The sequence below is a fragment of the Aptenodytes patagonicus genome, chromosome 15 (assembly GCF_965638725.1).
Source record: "Aptenodytes patagonicus chromosome 15, bAptPat1.pri.cur, whole genome shotgun sequence".
In the NCBI taxonomy this organism is placed as follows: domain Eukaryota; kingdom Metazoa; phylum Chordata; class Aves; order Sphenisciformes; family Spheniscidae; genus Aptenodytes; species Aptenodytes patagonicus.
In genome coordinates this window covers 16982117-16999374 of record NC_134963.1, presented here as the reverse complement: position 1 = coordinate 16999374, position 17258 = coordinate 16982117, and the positions used below count along the sequence as shown (strand labels likewise).

The 17258-nt window shown below is 57.3% G+C and overlaps 2 protein-coding genes across 2 annotated transcripts; one reads left to right on the top strand and one right to left on the bottom strand.

Moving 5' to 3' along the window:
• The first annotated feature begins 3463 nt into the window (after positions 1-3463).
• On the top strand, positions 3464-5314 carry LOC143167386 (transmembrane protein 17-like). The gene is made up of 3 exons (XM_076352771.1): positions 3464-3848; positions 4362-4475; positions 4902-5314. The coding sequence occupies exons 1-3, from the start codon at positions 3561-3563 to the stop codon at positions 5181-5183; spliced, it is 684 nt and encodes a 227-aa protein (XP_076208886.1). The 5' UTR covers positions 3464-3560; the 3' UTR covers positions 5184-5314.
• A 496-nt stretch (positions 5315-5810) lies between these two features.
• P2RX6 (purinergic receptor P2X 6) lies at positions 5811-17138 on the bottom strand. Its single transcript, XM_076352619.1, has 12 exons — positions 17002-17138; positions 16732-16882; positions 16460-16531; positions 12118-12193; positions 11287-11380; positions 10913-10993; positions 9948-10089; positions 9651-9760; positions 9056-9149; positions 7929-7994; positions 7024-7101; positions 5811-6192 (listed from the first exon to the last, which is right to left on the bottom strand). Exons 1-12 carry the CDS (start codon positions 17136-17138, stop codon positions 6154-6156), a joined length of 1140 nt encoding a protein of 379 aa, XP_076208734.1. The 3' UTR covers positions 5811-6153.
• Between the last annotated feature and the right edge of the window lie 120 nt (positions 17139-17258).

The following is a 17258-nucleotide window of genomic DNA, read 5'->3' as shown; positions in this document are numbered from 1 at the left end:
TTCCAGACTTTCTGATCTTTGCTGGGTAGAAACATCACCGGTCGTCTGTCACGTCTCTGGTTGGTCTCTTCTGGTTTCACTGCAAGGTTTTTCCCAGGCAGCGTGACCAGAGGGGATGGTAGGCAGGGACGTGCATGCTCCAGTACGCAGCGATGAACAGGGTCCTCCTCTTGAACTGTTACATATCTGCTGGATCCACAAAGGGATGTGAACTTGCAAGTCTCATCTTAGGTCCCAAAAGGCAAATGTCGATGTCCCCGTCCCCAGTGCAGCGTGGGTGAGGGCTTTCTCTGAGGGCAGAGGTATCCGGGGCTGCTCAGCCCCAGGCAGGGCTCTTGCAGAGGGGCCAGGGCTGTGCACGCTGCACAGGTGGAGGCAGCTGCCCAGCCTGCTGCCCCGGCTCTGCACACTCGCCGGAGAGATGTGGCTTTGCATCCCGTTGTCTTGCTGGTGGGATGGCCGGACTCTTATTCGGCAGCTCTCCAGGGGACCCAGCTGGGGGTGCCTGGGGACGCCGGGGCACCACATGGTGGCACCCCTCGGAGCTCTGTGATTTCCCCCCCCGGGCTCTCCGGCACAGCCTCCACACTGGGTGAGACTGGCAGCCCCACATGCTCCCCCAGCACAGATTGGCTGAGCTTTTCCAAGGCCTCCGTCTTCCTGCTCACCTGAAGACTTGGCATCCTCTGGAGTCCTCCTGGGTAGATCGGCAGGGCACTTCATTTTTCAGGAAGATACCCTTTGACTCCTTCGCCTCTGCTGGGGCCTCATCCAGTGTCGGGCATGAGCCGTGCACAGTGGGCATCATCCCCGTGTTCATGGGGCTGAAGACCATGCAGGGGCTGAGGAAGGACCTTCTGCCCCAGCTTACGGCTGCAGTGTGGGGAACAAGTCCCATTCCCCCTTTTTACAGAGGAGCTGTTTCAGCCGGGGCTGGGAACATCACCCCATAACACCCCAGTCACCACCATGGCTTTTCTTAGGACATGTGCCGGGTCATGGGCAGGGCCGCCAGCATAGCTGGGCATCCTGACACCGACCCGCAGGATGGTGTTGGACCTGGGACCCATCGTCCAGCGCCTCGGCAAATGCTTACCGGTGGTGAGCATGTCCTGGATCTGGGCAAGGCTGGGTTGTCTCTTCTGCCGCCTCTCCAGGCACATCGTGCAACCTCCCATGCCAGGACAGAAAGTTTCCAGCTCTTCTTGAGAAACCGCCTGTTCCCATCGGGAATGAGCACCATTAGCTAAACCCAGCTGGGGCACATGCAGCTTGTTAGTGATCCCTGGCTGCATTGCCCCATCACATTTAGCTTCACCAGATTGCCCAGGTATCTTCTAGGTTGCTCACCTGGGTTGCCCACACAGATGTGATGCCTCCAGACCCCAAGCTCTCCACCAGCTCCTGCTCCTCAGATGCTGGGCTCTGCCTGTCACCCTGCCCGCATCTCGCCCCGTGTGCTGGCTGGACCCAGGGAGCCAGGTGTTGGGCACAGCACACCTTCCCTTCCCACACACCCGAGAACCCCTCTGGACATCTCGTTTCAGCATCACACCAGGTGACAGGTTTATTTTTAGTTCTGCCGTGCCCTAAGCCTTCGTTTAAAAAAATCGCTGCTCCTCACGAGGTGGTTTCCCAGACATTAAGTATGGCCTCACCCTTCACCTGTCCATCTCTGCCCTTGCTTTTGCACCTTGCTCGTTGCTTGGGTGAACGTCGCCCTCTTCATGTACTGGCATTTACGCCTCGCTTTGCTCCTTCTTACAGACCCCAAGGAGGTCATGGCAACACAAATAGCTTCGCCTTCTTCCTTTCCCGCAGTGGCACGCTTGTCCCCTTGTTCCATGGGCTGGCTGCCCTTGTCTCAGCTAGAGCTGGTCCGAGCTGAATGGTGGTGGCCAACCATCTCCAGGCAAGTCTTCCCAGTGTCGCTTCTGAGGCTGGGAGGTGTTCAACGTAACAGTCTGTGGTTAAACACCCTCCCCAATGCAGTGGAGACTGTCTTCTCACCAGTGGCATCTTCAGATGTCTTGCCCAGGCTTGGCCAAATAGACCAGAAGGACCTCATGGGCCTTTCTGCTCATCCATTGTCCTCCTTTAGCTCAGTGTCATTATCTAATAACAGGCCAATGCTTATAGCAGGGTGTATTTTTTCCACACTTGGTTAGATTTTCTGTGAAATCCACTTCGCATAGGTGATTTGGTTTTTTTTATATCAGTAATGTAAGGACAGGGGAGCAGCTGCCCTGAACCACGCCGTGGGGCCACACTGGGGTGTCACAGCTGCTCAGAAGAGCTGGAGAAAGGACATGTACCCTGGGCTGTGCTCACAGCATGGACCTGCCTGGAGAGACTGGGTCCTTGTGCGTGGAAGCCCTTGATGGACTTCAGCCAGTCATGCACTGGTTTAGTCATGCTTTCAGCTCCAGGTGGGTTTTTTTTTGGCAGCATATGGCAATGAGCTCTGCAGCTTCATTTTGGCTTTGTCAAGCAGAAGAATCCTCTTTCTGTTTGGTTTCTCGTGTCCCTTGCCAGTGCCTGGCCCTGAAGGAGCACATTTACAATACTCTCTCCCAATATTTGCAGCAGCTGCTCTGATGCACCTTCTGGGATGGGTTGGAGGCTGAGAGATGAGACCATGCCCGTTGGGTAGGACTAACCGTGAAGGCCCCAAAGCATCCCCTTTCCCTGCCATTCACCTCCGGCTCAACCACCCTCTTGCACACACCGTCCCCCACTGCCCTCCCCAGGCCCCCCGAGCCTGGATGGGGCTTGGGGATGCTGAGCAGCATGGAGACCCACGGGGGCGGCCCATTAGCAGGGAAGCTCATGGTGGTGGGTAAAATGCTCCATGAGTCTGGAGGCTTTGAAGAAGTGTTTCTGGCAAGGAGCACCATCCCCTCCCTGGGCATCTTTGTCAGGGAGTTTTGAGCAATGATTACATCGATACAACCTGGCTGGGAGAGGGTGCGGCGGAGCAGAGTGCTGCCTGCGAGGTACATGGGCTGGGGACACCACCGCATCCCCGTCACGGTGATGGGTACAACCTGCTGCTCATCCCTGCGAGCTGCTGTGGAGGGGAGACACTGTATCCTTGTGGCTCCTGCATGGGCTTGGTGTCCCGGGGGGGATTTTCCTTCCCCACATCCTCCTCCCGGCTCAGCAGCCCTGTCCCCAGGGAGCCGATGGCCACGTGGCCCCACACATTAGCCCGACCTGTCATCCCATTAATTACCTTCCGGCTAATCCTGGCTGAGCCGGGCTGGGGCGAGCAGGGCTCAGCTGCCGGCCATGGCTGTGCACACTCCTCTGCCCCCCAACCTCCGCCGGGGCTTGGTGGCGTTCAGCAGCTCCCTCTTCATCAACAACAAGACACGGGACAGCGGCGCTGCCCACACCTACCACCCAGGTATGGGCAGCAGGGCTCGGCGGCAGAGGGATTGGGGGGGGGGGGGGGGTTTGCTGTTGCTTCATCACCGCAAGCCTGCTCAGCACATCACCAAAGCACGCGGGTGCCTCTGAGCTGGGAGCACCCGAAGGGTCCCTGCACCCACCCACTGATGAGGGGGAGCAAAAATAAGTGCATTTGCTGCAAACAGCCGTTCTTGCTACCCAGCCGTCCCCCTAGGCATGGCAGGGGCCATCGCTCTCCCCTCCGTGAGCTGGCGAGGCAGGGGCTCCCCCTGGGCAGCAAGGCCCTGGGGGTGCTAGGCAGCCCTGCCCACCCCTGCCTGCCCTGCCCAGCCCACGAGGTGCTGGCCAGCCTGCCCCTCCAGATGATGCTCTACTTCAATGCCTACTACTTCCCGGTCTGGTGCCTGGCTGAGGGGATGATGCTGCAGCTGAAGGTACCATTCCATGGGGAACGTGGTGGGGGGGTGAGCCTGCTCCTGCCCAACCTCCCCGGGCATGCAGGGGCCGCATTGAGCAGGGGAGAGGGGAGCCTCTTCAAAAATTAATGGGTCCCCACACACATGAGCAAAATGCCCTGTCCCCCACAAGACAAGATGGCTCGCCTCCGGCTCCCAGAAATGGAAATCGTGAGAACAGCCACTGAACTTCCAGGCAGGGAAGGTTAAACTGGGAGGGCAGTGGGCAAGGCTGGGCACCAGCACGGGCGGGGGCTGGCAGAGCATGGGGAGCTGGGCACGGGGAGGAGAGCACGGGGCACAGAGCACGGGGAGCAGGGCACAGGGAGCTGGGCATGGGGCACAGGGCAAAGGGAACGGGGAGGTGGGCACAGGGAGCTGGGCATGGAGGGCAGGGGATGGGAAATGGGATGGGAAACTGGGCATGGAGAGCTGGGCATGGGGCACAGGGGACGGGGCACAGGCTGGGACGAGGCCGTGCCCCCGTTACAGTACCACCTGCTGCCTCGGCACTACCAGTTCCTGCTGGTCGCTGCCTTCCTCATCCTCTCGCTGGCTGAGGGCACCCGCCTCTACCTGGGCTACGTGGGGAACCTGCAGGAGAAGGTAAGCGCCATCTCTCTGCCCTGGCCACAAGTCCCCTGTGTTCGGCGAGGGACGGCCCTGCTGGGGGAGCTGTGGCTATGCTGGATGTCCCCTCGTCCAGGACCTGAATGCCCGTCACCACCGGTTCCGCCTGGAGCTGTCCTGGGAGGGAATCGCGGGTGCAGGCAAGACCTGGAAGCAGGGGACGAAGGGGACCCACTCGCTCTCCTGCTGTATCCCTCCCTGTGCTGTGGGTGTGATGCTCCAGCACTGGTCTTGACAGCATCCGACCACATCCAGGCATGGCTCCGCACGGCAGGGACGTCCCTGGTACCTGGGTGCTGAGGCCAGCAGAGTGGCCGATGCAGGGAGCTCCTGGGGCAGAGAGGGTCCCCCCACACCACCGATGGCCTCTGCGCCCCATCTCAGCGGCCTCTGCTCCCACAGGTGCCCGAGCTGGCTGGGTTCCTCCTCCTCTCCTTCCTGATCCAGCTCCCCCTCCTGCTCTTCCTGCTGACGGACAGTCACGTCATCCGCCTGCCGCTGGAGATGGCTACGCACAGCCTTCTCCTGGCCTTCGTCGTCGCTGAGATCGCGGCTGCCTTCCTTGCGCTGAAGACCATGACCAAGCAGCTGGCAGCACAGTTCTACCTGCGGCAGTTCAAGGAGGGCGGCAGGGGACGGCCAGGGCAGGGGGGCACATGGGGGCAGGCAGCTGAGGAGGGGTGATGCTGCAGGACCCCTCCATCCCACGCAGTCAGCCCCGGCAGGGAGCATTAAACGGTGCTCGGACCCCCACTGCGCCTCCACACACTGTGTTTTTGAGCCGGGCAGCTCGGCAGCTTGTGGGGTTCCCGGAGCACCCCACGGGCACGGACCCTGCCGGTCCCTGCCCTGCACCAGGCCGACAAAACCCCCGGGGCAGGTGGGAGCGCAGGGTTCAGCACCTCCAGAATGCTCAGGCTCACCCCAGGGCTGCGCTTGTCCTCGCTGAGCATCAGCCCTGGCAGGAGGCAGGAACCAGGGGGCACAGGAGCCACTGCACCCCCCAGTAAGCAAGTACCAGCCCAGGGCTGCCACCTTAAGCTCAGCTCTTAAACCCTCCGTGAGCATAGCTGAAGTAGGGGAGGGGGGCAGCCCTGCTACTCCCTGGGGAGCTCCCAAGGATCTGGGCAGCTCGCGTGAAGCCATCCCAGCTGGAAGCATGCAGGGTGCTGCGAGGTGCAAGAGTGACACCACAAAACCTCCGCAGCCACCCCCAGGGCTAGAGACAGAGCAGAGCCACCTCCCGCTTTTTGAACAGCTTTATTTTGTTGCATCCCCGTTTTTCACGGGAAATCAAGGCCCACGGCCACGTGGAACGTGAAGAAGCGCAAAGTGCTTTAAGCCTCTTGTGCTGAGCATGGGCCAGCCGCTTCCCAGCAAGCTCCAGTTCCCGCAGCAGCTCCGCAGCACGGCTCTGCTCAGTCACCAGCCGGTCAGTGCTGGGAGCTGCACATGGGATGGCTTTGTGCTCCAGGAGCCAAGAACTGCCGATGCAAATGTTTCTCCAGGAAAGGGAGACCCTAACCCCAGCAGGGCACACTCAGGCCAGGAGAACTGGGCCACCTCCACTTGGGCCGCAGCCGTGCCCCCATCGCATCTACCTGGAGGTTGCTCCGGAGTGAAGGGTGCTTGCGGCAGAGCATTCCCGATGTCCCTAAGCTGCAGCCTCGGTCTTATCTTTAGGGGGTTTTGCCTGCGAAACAAACAGGGGCATCTTAATATACTAGAGACAAGGGGACAAGCCCAGGCAGGTGGTCCTGTGCTGCTCTGCTCAGTCCCATGCAACCAGACTCATTGTTTGAGACCCCCACTCCACTTGTGATTTGAGATCAGGCATTAGGAACAACTTTTTTTCCCCCAGTAGGATGGTGCAGCCCTGGGGCAGTTCACCGGGAGCTGGGGGATCTCTGTCCTCAGCGGTTTCTAAGACTCGGCCAGATAAAGCCGAAGATGACCCGAGCTAGGGCGGGCAGCTCTCCTGCTCTGCGGGGGCCTCCCAGCCCACACCCTGAGACTCCCTGATTCACCAGGGCTGGGCAGTGCCAAAGCGGGAATTGCGCACGGCAAGAAAACCTGTCACTGAACCACAGCGTCAGCACCGACACAGCGCCAGGGCGCGCTCTGAAGAGCTGCCCTCTCTCCACACGGGGTTTGGCCAGATTCAGTCTGGAAAAGGGTGAATAAATGTGGAGCTGGGTCAGGTTTCTACAGTAAGGTCCCCTCGGGGACTCCTTGCTGTCTAACAGTAGTTGAGGTCGTGGTACAGCTTCCCCTGCAGTCCGGGCACCAGCTGCGTCCCCCTCTTCCACTCTGCTGCCTGTTGTCATTAAACTTGCAAGAGTTTAATCTCTGTCAGGTTCAGTTCAGACCAGCCGCCAAGCCCAAGAGTTGGAGACTAAGAACTGCTCCGCCAGGGTTTTCCCAGATCTTGTGAACTGAGTTTTAACCAAGGGGCAGAACATAATTAAATCCGCTTGCAAAACTTCACTCGAACCTCATCTCTCCAAAGTGGCCCCATCCTTACCTCCTCAAACTTCTCCTTCCAATAGAAGTCAGCCTTCGCATCCAGGTAGAGCAGAACCAGATCACAGACCACCGTGGCCTGGAGACAGACAAACGCAGCAGGGCAGTCAGCAGTGAAACTTCCTGCAGGAGTGCCAGGCCCTCTGTCCTGGCTCCCACCAAGCCCTGCAGCCGGCTGCGGGCCAAACTCCAGCACCTGGCCAGTGCTGGGGGGCAGCGAGCCTGACCTGCCTCCCAGGCCACCCAGGCAGCTCCACCAGGTCCTCTTTGACCCAACCTGCTCCCGTTAGCTGCACAGGAGGTTAGACGTGATCATCTGGGCTGCAATGCACGGACGCAGGGCGAGGGCTGGTCCAGCGGAGAGCCGCCGTCACAGCCATGTAAGGGACTGGGATGAGCACGTCTGGGAGGAAAGAGGGGGCAGGTGGGGGAGCCCAGGCTCCCCGTTACTCTGCTGAAAGGGAAGAGCCACAGAAGTGCTCTACAAAGGGGCTGCCTCGTCTCGATGACCACAACGCCATGTCCGTGCTGGAGCCAGACACTGGCTCCCTTTAGAGTCAGGGGAGAAACACAGACAGGAGGTGCTCTCTCCTGCTGGCCAAGACAGCTGGAGCAGACCAGCCAGCAACGCCCCAGCAATGTGCCTTCCCAGGGTCAACACAAACACCCAGCCTCTCTGAGGTGTGCCCCTGACAGCGCTCAGGATCCTTGATCCGGCAGTGTCATTATTGCTAATGATCACAGACAGGAAAACGGGAGCTAACACCCTGCTAGTGTTCACAATCTCCCCTCCCGGGCTGGCAGGCACCCAGGAAGCCTCGCGCCCAGGCAGGCAGGGGAAACAACAGACGAGTGGCAAATCCCAACCCACGGATCAGAGGAAAAGAGCATATCTGGAGTACTCACGGCACCAAAGAACGCGATGCCAGTGCCAAAGCTCACAGCAGCAGGAATTATGCTGAACTTCCCAGCCTGGTGAGAAACAGTGGGTGGAGGGGGAAGACAGTGGGTGGAGAGCGGTGAGAGGGCTGTGGGACAAGCCCCGCCGGGCAGCGTGCTTAAAGCCAGGGAGGTGCTGGAGGAAACCGGGGTCATTTCTCCGAGCCCAGCTGTGGGAACCTGACTGCTATTGCCTTGACTCAAAACCCCTTTGGCTATTGAAGAAGGGATTGAGGCAGCTCGTGACTCAGTAGCAGCAGAGGTTACTGTGACCCACCTACTCCTGCAGGCACGGCAGAAGCCTCCCTCTTGCTGCAGGACCCCAGCAGCTGCCACCCACAGAACTACATCCCAGCGAACGGTATATAACATGGCATCTGAGGAAAGAGATTTTCGGGTTCCTGTCTCTCTCCTGGCTATTCGATCCTGCTCCACACCTCCCGGACCTGGTCTCACTACCCAGAAGTGGGTGCACCCCATCCTGCACTGTGTGCTTCGTCCTCTTCATGTGAAAAGGCCACTGCTAAGCACGACAGACCAGCTGTGGACATCTCTTGGGGTGGCAAGTCCTCTCAGCACAGGCTCCATCTTGCACAGTTGAGTACTGAGTTTGTCAGTGATGCTGCATAGAGTAGGATCAGCCATGATCATGCCCATGCCTTTTCTCCCCAAGGGTACAATTAATCAAGAAGGGATTAATTGTCCAGGTTCTGAAAAGTTCAGGTTGATCTTTGCCAGGGTGCTCCCACCACGAGACCCTCAGAGATGCCCACAGTCCCTCTGCCCAGACAAGCTCACCTTGCCTACAGGGCCCAGCAGTTCACAACACCCATGTCAGATCCTCAACGAGGGAAGCCTCCCTGCTCAGGGCATTACCAAGAAGTTTCTCTTCAAATGAGAGAGACCATTTTTCCCTGCTCTGCTTGGAAAACTCTGGAAAGAGGTGAAGAGCTCACCACGGTGGGGAGAAGCAACACCAGCAGGAAGCCACAGGGCTGGCTGCAGGGGAGAGCAGGAGGGAGTGGTGCGAGGAGTCAGCCCCGGTGACAAGGCCGCCAGAACTGCACATGCGGGGTCTGCAGAGGAGACGGTACCTGGCCGTGCACGGAGATGTCGAAGCGGATGCCGTAGAGCTTCAGCAGGTTCCGGCAGAGCCGCCGCTGGGAGTCCCAGTAGTAGGAGGCAGTTCTGCGGGAGACATTGGACACATGGCAGCTCTGTGCAGGCAGTGGGGGAAGAGGGCTGCCAGTGCCGTACGATTGCTGGGGCTACCATGTGCCTGTGCACACCTTGTGTCCTCCAGTGGGCTGGGACGCGGGTGATGCACATGCTGCCATGACTCACTAGCTTGGCATCAGCAGAGGGGCATCAGTGTCCACTCAGCATCTAGCCTGGGGTCACCGTGAGCACGCAGCTCCCAGTGCGTCCAGTTCAGGGTCAGCACAGGCGTGGACAGCCACACGTCCCTGCCCTCAGCCAGGTAATGCCTTGCACAGCTCCAAACAGAGCAGAGCTACAAGGTGTGGGAACTGCCACGGCACCCCGGTACTGACAGACCCTCTGCTGAGTTACCACATCCCGTTGTCCCTGCTGCTCCTTTCAGAGCACCAATCAGGAAAACTAAGATCTCGAACGATTGCCGTGTGCTCAACCCACAGGCCCGTGTGGCCACTGTCCCAGCATCCTCACCTGAAATTGTACCTCCTGTCCTGCAGGCTGAAGGAGTACTGCGGCTGGCACCGGGCAGCGGGGTGATCCAGGTCGCAGTCCCACTTGATGCGAACTCCGATGCTCCCCCCCTGCAAAACACGTTTTATTCCAGGAGAAGCACGGAATCAGAGATTTACTGAGTTCTTTACTGTTCAGATGTTCACAGATCATGCATTCCCTAAGCATTTCAGGGGTCAGTCCTGTCCCCCGCCCCTTGCCCACATCCTTGGGGAATTTGGAGTCATCTTCCATACTTCAAAAAAAAAAACCAAGTACCAGCAGGGCGAGGTCTCCAAAGGTCTCTCCAGCTGCCTCCACCATGTCACGGACACGGAAGACGGGGCAGGAGGGGTTGAAGAACGGATCGTACGTGCAGTTCTTGAAATAGGTGGGGTCACTGGTTTGCAAAGTATTGCACCTGAGACAGAAGAGAGAGAGGGGGAGCTGTCACCGGTGGGGGTGTGGGAGGTCAGGCAGCCCTGCTGCAGGACTGAAAAGGAGACCCTCCCACTGGAGTGGGACCACTAATGCTCCTGCTTCGGGGGGAGACAGTCATTGCCTCTCCTAAAGCCTTAGTTGGAGAGGGTGGAGGGAAACCGGCCCAGACGAATCACACGTGGAGATGTCATCCTTTACAGCACCTGCCACGGTCCTTCCCCTCCCAGCTCCTCTCCTCCACCTCTCTGCCTTTGTGCTTCTCCTTTCTTCCCCGGTACCTAGCTCCCACCGCTGTGAGATGTAATGACCCAGCTTGAATTAGCGCTCTAGGGGTGATAGCAGGGGCGGCTGAACTGCCCCAAGCCATGTCTCCTGCCAGAGTAAGGCAGCACAGTCAGCATGCCTGGGGCTGTGAGGCCAGTGCAGCCCTTTACTGGGCCTCTGTGAAACCATTCTGCAGGGACTAAAATGCAGAAATACATGGGGTAAAATGAGACCTTGGGAATAAGTGGCCTTGTCCAGCTCTGTCTGTGGTGCTCTAGACAGGCAGACGGACACCAGTCCCTCTCTCTGAGGGCTCCCCATCCCATTGCTCTTACATCTGCAAACACAGGTGCCGCTGAAGCGACCGGCGTTCTCCTGAACACACCATCCTGAACCATAACTGCCCCGAGCCACCACCCGTCCTGGATGGCACATGGCTTCTTGAACGCCTCGGCTGCTCAGCCCCTAGGCAGACAAGCTCAGCGCAGATGCTGGACTAGGCTGCACGCACAGTCTGGCTGGAGGAGTGTCATACTTACTTGGAGAAGTTAAATTTGGTGAAGTGGATAGTATTTTTTATAAAAAGAGTGAAATTCTCCGCCTCAGCCAGAAGAGGTTTCCTGGAAAACAACCACCAATGAACTCAAATTTTGCACAGCGGCCAAGGCATGTCCCCATTCCCCTCGCTCTGCAGTCTCTTCCACGATCCCGGGACTTTGGCTACAGTGGACAGCTGCAAGAAATGCTCTTGCATGAAGTTCTCTGAGCTTAACTGACCGGTAGATCAATGTCAAAGATCTCCCTGAGCCTGGCTGCCCCCCGGGCAAGTATGATCAGGCCCCTGGTTACACAGAGCACAGAGGAAAGGAACTAAAGCTCTCAATGCCTACGGTCCCCTCATGCTGTGCCTCACCTGGGCAGGGTGTTGTTCTCCACAGGACACCAACCATAGATCTCACAGGTAGAATGGGTGGTGTTGAACATCACACATTTCCCAGTTTTTATCCCTAGAAATGAGACAACGTATATAATTTACTACTCCTTTTCGAAGTGTCTTCTCTGCAGCTCCCCTCTTGGGATAGTGCCCTGGCCACAGGCTTGTTCTGGCCTTCTCAATACCTGAACCACAAAGACAACCCTGGCATCATCTTCAGTGTTTTCCCCACCCAACAACTTCCCTGTGAAACCTCCCCTCGAGGCCCCACGACAGGAGCTGTTTTACAAAGACAAGAAGCTGCTTGCTGCTGTCAGCGCCTGTCTGTCCAGTGCAGCCTCTCCTGCCCCGCGGCTGCTGAAGCCACCCGCTCCCTGGGTGGGAACACGACGAACTGGGGCAATCCCGCACACAAAGCTTTGGCAACCAACCTCCTAGAGCTGAAATATCCTTTTCCAGCTGAACTCACATGGGCTGCTAATATTAATCAGCATGAAATAAAAGCCAGGTTTTATTACAAAAGGAAAACCTGCCAATCACACGGCACAGTGGTTTCAATTCCAGCAGCCAACATCAGAAATAAAGCACCCCTGTATTTGCTGTGACAGCGCCTTGTGCCCGCAACACCTGCTCGCCCAGCTGTGACAGGTCGCTGTAAGGTCTTGCCAAGAATAAATGGCTGGAGAGCACTTCTGTGTGCACTTAGGAAAAGCGCTGAACTCGGGCAATCAGGCACCTTTGTGGATCGGTTTGCTACCAAACATGACAAATTAAATGATTTTATGGTTTTTTTAGCAAAACACCCCGTACCGTTGCCACGAAGCACTGGGTTTCCCACGGGACAGTCTGCATCTTCTGTGCACACTGCATCGAGAACAGAGGGGCTCTGAGAAAGACAGAGAGAAGTGCTGTTACTGCGCTGCGCAGCCGCCTGAGGCCACGTGGTCACTCACCCACATTTCTGCGCTGCTGCTCCTGTTTCTCCAAACACGTCCCAAACACTTACAGAAGACATCTGCCATGTCCAGAACCCGGGCAGCCTCCAGCCAGCGAGGAGAGAGGCATCTCTGAGGGGCAATCCTTCCCGCCTGTCTCCACGCTCTCTGGGGCGCTCGCCTCCTCTGCCTCGGAGGCAGAGGAAGCCTCAGGAGCTAGCTCGGACCTTTCGGCTGGGACTGGGAACAAGCACAGTTGGATTCAGGAGGGCCTTAATGTCAGAGCCCATTAAGCACCTTGTAAAGCACCACCACAGTTCCCCCGGGGAAGAGCTGAAGAGACCCTAAATACAGCATAACACAAGTTTTACAAGAGACGTGGAAAGCTTCACCCTCACTCTGGACCCACCTTATTGCCAGGAGCAGCAAAAAGCTCCTATTCAAACACAGACGATGGCAGGTGGGGGAATACGAGTAACACCCTCCCGCAGCTACTCCCAGGCCATCGCAGGAGTCACCAGCCCGCCAGAAAACCACTTCCCCAAGCCCAGAGGGGCAGAGAGGCCCAAAGGCAGGTGGGGAAAACCCAGTTATGGAGTCAGAAGAAGGGGGATCTGTCCAGGCCCTTCCAAGGCGACAGCCTCAGCCCCTTGTTCCAGGTGTGAAACCCACCATAATGAGCCAAAAGGAGCAGCTCTCTGAAGCACCTTTGGGCTGGGTGGGGGGGTCACTGCCTAGGGGTATGGGAATCATTACGGGATGCAGGAGAAGAGCATTTTGGGATTGCACAGGACGTTTAGGGGATGGGATGTTTAGGGGAGGAAGAAAGGCATGGAAAAGGAGGGATTTAGGTGACCTGAGAAGGAACAAATATTGGAAAATAGAGGGATAAAAGGATGCAAAGGACTGGTTGCATGTACAGGCTGGTCAGTACGCTGGTCCGCCCATGCCCTGTGCCCCATCAGCACAGTCTGTCCTGTCTTCGGACTAAACTCCATTTCCAACTATTTTCCCGGGCAAGGGGCTCTATTCTGTATGCATGTTGGGTGTATGGGGGTCTGAGTGCCAGCAGCTGGAGTGGGACCACCGGTCATCACAGGGGCCCGTGTGCCTGGGTGCCAGCTGCTGCAAGTGCAGGTGCGCATGTGAACATGTGATTCACAGCAAACGTTGGGCCGGACAAGCCAGGGAGGAGGTGGCCTGGGAGCAAGGCAGGGTATCTAAGGGCAAGCCTGCAGGGCTACCAGAGGGACCAGGGAGTCCTGCCTGACCACTGGAGAAGGGTGGCTACTGGATTCATGTCCCTCACCCCCACTGATGGCCCACTCATAGCATGCAGCACCCACCTGCAATGCTGCAACAAGCACTTATGAGAGCGCTTTGTCTTCCTGGATCCAAATCAGATGTCATGGATTCAGCCTCCAGAAGGACCCAGACAACAGATATTTGCAGATGAGTGATCAGTCCCTTCCCAAGTCCAGGTAACAAGACATATGACAAGTGCCACTTGGCAGACAGACACTTCTGGGTGTTCAGGGCATGCAAGCTGCAAAGCTTGGGAGAAATTCAGGTACTGAAGTCTGTGATGGTATTACAGAAAACCTAAAACCTGGCCAAGAAGGTTTCAACCTCCCCTACCACCTTTTAGTGGAAATGAGCCTTGAAAAATCTGTCGGCGCTGGCATTCTCCACAGGCATGATCCAAACCAGGTTACATGTGCCACAAATGCATTGTGAGAGAAACAGAGATCTAGACTCAGTTAAGAGCCCTCATGGGGCCCTGGACCTGTGCTCCTAAAGCCCTCTAAACCATTGCTGCATCTTGGTTGTGTAAGGGTCTAAAAGCGTGGGAAAATTAGGAGTAACAAATTTTTCTAGGAACCTACCCAAGAACTGCAGGTTTGGGACGGGACAGGAATATGAGCACACCAGTATTCAGAACAGGTTTCCTGACAAGCGGGTGAACTACTACACGTTTTTAGAAGACATCCCCCAAGGTGCTCACAGCAAAGCTCAGATGCTGCTTGGAGTTCGTCGCATTTGTGTTCCTGGGACAGGGGTGATTTCAGACAGGGGCAGCAAAGAGGTGCTTGTGTTGACAGCAGAGATCTGTGCATGAACACTAGGAACCTCAGGGCTGAAAGGTTTATATTTACCTTCTGTAGTCACAAATATGTGGGTAGAGGATGACTTTATTCTTAATCTTATTAGAAACAATTGCTGATTCCCAGCCCTCGGCAGCTATGCAGCCACGTACCAGGGGCCAGGAAGCAAAGTGAACCTTCTTGGAGAGCAAACCAGCAGTAGCATCACATGTGAGCAAAGAAGGATGAGGCTTCTCCCAAAATCTAACACCCGCCTCATCCCCGTAGGACACAGTCCTGCGTTGCTTGGGGCTAGGACCAGTGGCACTCACATGCACACCCATCAGCAGCATCTGGACCTGTAAGAGCTGAGCACAGCTGGTTGTACTAAAGACCATAATTTAAGTGAAATGGTCCCTTAGACCCAGAGCTTCTATCTGGACAGAGTGGATGCACTGTCTGACTAATACCTTCTGGCTCTAAGTCTATTTTGATCATCTTCATTTACCTTCAGAGCGCCTTGCAAATAGAGGCAGAGGGTTTCCAACCACTCAAAGTATTTGAGATCAACATTGAAACGTCTCCCTAAGAGAAGTCACAGCTCAGCCACAGATCTGAGCTCAACACAGACATCAGCTGCTAAAACAACCCGTCCTGCGTTTGAGTGCTGCCGCTGTCCCCAGCCAGACTTTTCCCTGGTCTACCAGCACAGAATACCTTGGTAATCGAGAATATTCAGAACTTCCTGCAAAGTCAATAGCTGTCACTGCTAAATCTTCAAAGCTTTCCAAACATGAATGTCAGCTACAGCCCCAAAGCCAGGAACTGAGAAACTACTGGAGAGCAGCACGGGGTGAAGGCTGTGACAGGCAGACACACCACAGCACTGTAATGGGATGACATGCTCTGCCCTCTCTGTATCCTTGGCTTGCACACTGCAAAAATAAGCATCCAGAGATGCCCGTGACTGCCTGTGAGAGAGCCCTGAAATGCTCTACAGCGCATGTCTTCCCCTGGGGACGTCCCTGCAGCTATCAGTACTTTAGAAGTTCTCAACATTTTAAAGAGGGATCGTTAGTACCATTTTCCCCAACCCAAAACCGGGGTTGCTCCTCCTCTCCCGCAGCCTGTGGGCTGTGTTTGGAGAGCCGCCCAGCCCGGCAGCCTGCAGCACAGGGCGAGCTGGGAATCAGGATCAGGCTGGGCACGGTACAGCAGGCCACAGCAAGAGCTGAAGGGACCATTAGGACAAACAGTGCTTGGCTCAGGCACAAGGCGCCAACAGCGGCTTAGCTTAAAAGACATTTGCTCCTGTCTGCCAAGCAGGGTCCAGCTTGGGAGAGTTCAGTTGAGGAGCTGGCCTGAATCCAGCCTTAAAGGGAAGATTTATCCCAGAGAACATATACCACTAAGTGTTGGCTGACTGCAAAACCACCTAGACCTTGTGCTCCGTTCCTCCTAAAAATAGGACACTAAGATGGAGAGGATACTAGGATACTAGTCCTGCAGCAGAGAGTTATAAAGGAAACATGACACAGGTATCCATGGAGTGTGTGTAAAAGCATCAAGAAAAATGGCAGAACAGAGGAAAAAGAGCAGAGCAGCAAGTCAAGAAACCAAGAATACGTGTGAGACTCAAGAAGGAACACAGGTAACAGAGGTATTAGCTGGGGATGGCAGTGCTGATGCCAGCCGCAGTGCAGAGAGAGAACAGCAACAGGGCGACACAGCTGAGCCTCCTGAGAGCGGCCCTTGTTCAAAGGCAGTAGAAAGCCTGTAAAGATCACACAGTGTCACCACCCCTCAAGAAGCCCAGAGAGCTGGCGAGGACCCAACAGACCACGTCCCTTGTCCTTCTGGTCACCACAAGTGATTCTGGCCAGACTGCTTGGATACACGTCTTGGTTCATGCAGGTACGACAGAGCAAATGCAAATGAGCAAGTAACATCTATGGAGCAATGAGAATGAGGGGAATCAGTTTTGTTTGGAATAAAAATCCATTTTTCCCTTCTGTCTGGTCTTGCACTGGGTTATTCCGAGTTCCTGTACAGCTACAGCGCAGCAGCACTGACTGGCTTTATAAATCTAACCCCACCGCAGCGCTGGGCTAAGGAGCAGCACAGCTCACTTACCTCGGGACAGGTGCCCTGGGCTTGCTTTGCTGTAGCGATGAAATTGGTCACCAGAAAAAGCACATTTTCTCCCTAGGAGGCAAGAAGGCACCTTCAGCAAGGGACTTACACCGCTACACTCCTCAGCAGCAGAACAAACAACACATTTTCTTTTTTTGGCTTTGTGATTAACGTCGCCTTTCCTTTCCCAAAGGGTTTTACCACAGTTTTTGCCAACCACCCCCCTCCCCCGGGGCGGCTGAAGCGCCAACAGCGCGGGGGCACGGCCGTACCTGAGGGGGCCGGGCGTAGTCCGCCGCGTCCCACAGCCGGCGGCCCGCGCCCCCCACCTCGGCGACCGCCGCCCCCTTCAGCTTGGTGACGACGGCGGCGCGGGGGGCAGGGTCGGTGTCCTGGTAGCCCTTCCGCACCAGCAGCACCCACCTGCGGAGGGGCGGGGGGGGCGAGGCGCGCTGAGGGGACCCCCGGCCCGCCCCGCCGCCTCCGGGAGGGCCAGGCCCCGGGGGCGGCCCGCTCGCCGCGGCGGGAGGGGACCGCCCTACCCGAGCAGGTAGCCCAGCACGCCGAGCTGGAGCAGGCGGTGCAGCAGCCCGACCCGCCGGTTCCGCGTCAGCGCGAACTTCGCCGTCTTGTAGTCGAGCAGGCCGCCGCACGGCCCGCCCGGCGCCGCGCCCGTCATGGCGGCCGGCGGGGGACTGCGGGCCACCGGCCTCGCCCGCGCTTCCCGCCGCAGCCCCGCCCCGCCCCTCGCGGCCCCGCCCCGCCCCTCGCGGCCCCGCCCCGCCCCTCGCGGCCCCGC

What these genes read in the sequence shown, in the direction of transcription:
- P2RX6 (XM_076352619.1), bottom strand. Translation starts at nt 17,138, where the DNA reads ATGACGGGCGCGGCGCCGGGCGGGCCGTGCGGCGGCCTGCTCGACTAC. An exon ending in GAGAACAACACCCTGCCCAG is followed by an intron (nt 10,994 to 11,286) that starts GTGAGGCACAGC and finishes GTTGTTTTCCAG; the next exon opens with GAAACCTCTTCTGGCTGAGG. An exon ending in GGAAGGAGAAGTTTGAGGAG is followed by an intron (nt 6,193 to 7,023) that starts GTAAGGATGGGG and finishes TTTGTTTCGCAG; the next exon opens with GCAAAACCCCCTAAAGATAA.
- LOC143167386 (XM_076352771.1), top strand. Translation starts at nt 3,561, where the DNA reads ATGAGGGGGAGCAAAAATAAGTGCATTTGCTGCAAACAGCCGTTCTTG. An exon ending in GGATGATGCTGCAGCTGAAG is followed by an intron (nt 3,849 to 4,361) that starts GTACCATTCCAT and finishes CCCCCGTTACAG; the next exon opens with TACCACCTGCTGCCTCGGCA. An exon ending in TGGGGAACCTGCAGGAGAAG is followed by an intron (nt 4,476 to 4,901) that starts GTAAGCGCCATC and finishes CTGCTCCCACAG; the next exon opens with GTGCCCGAGCTGGCTGGGTT.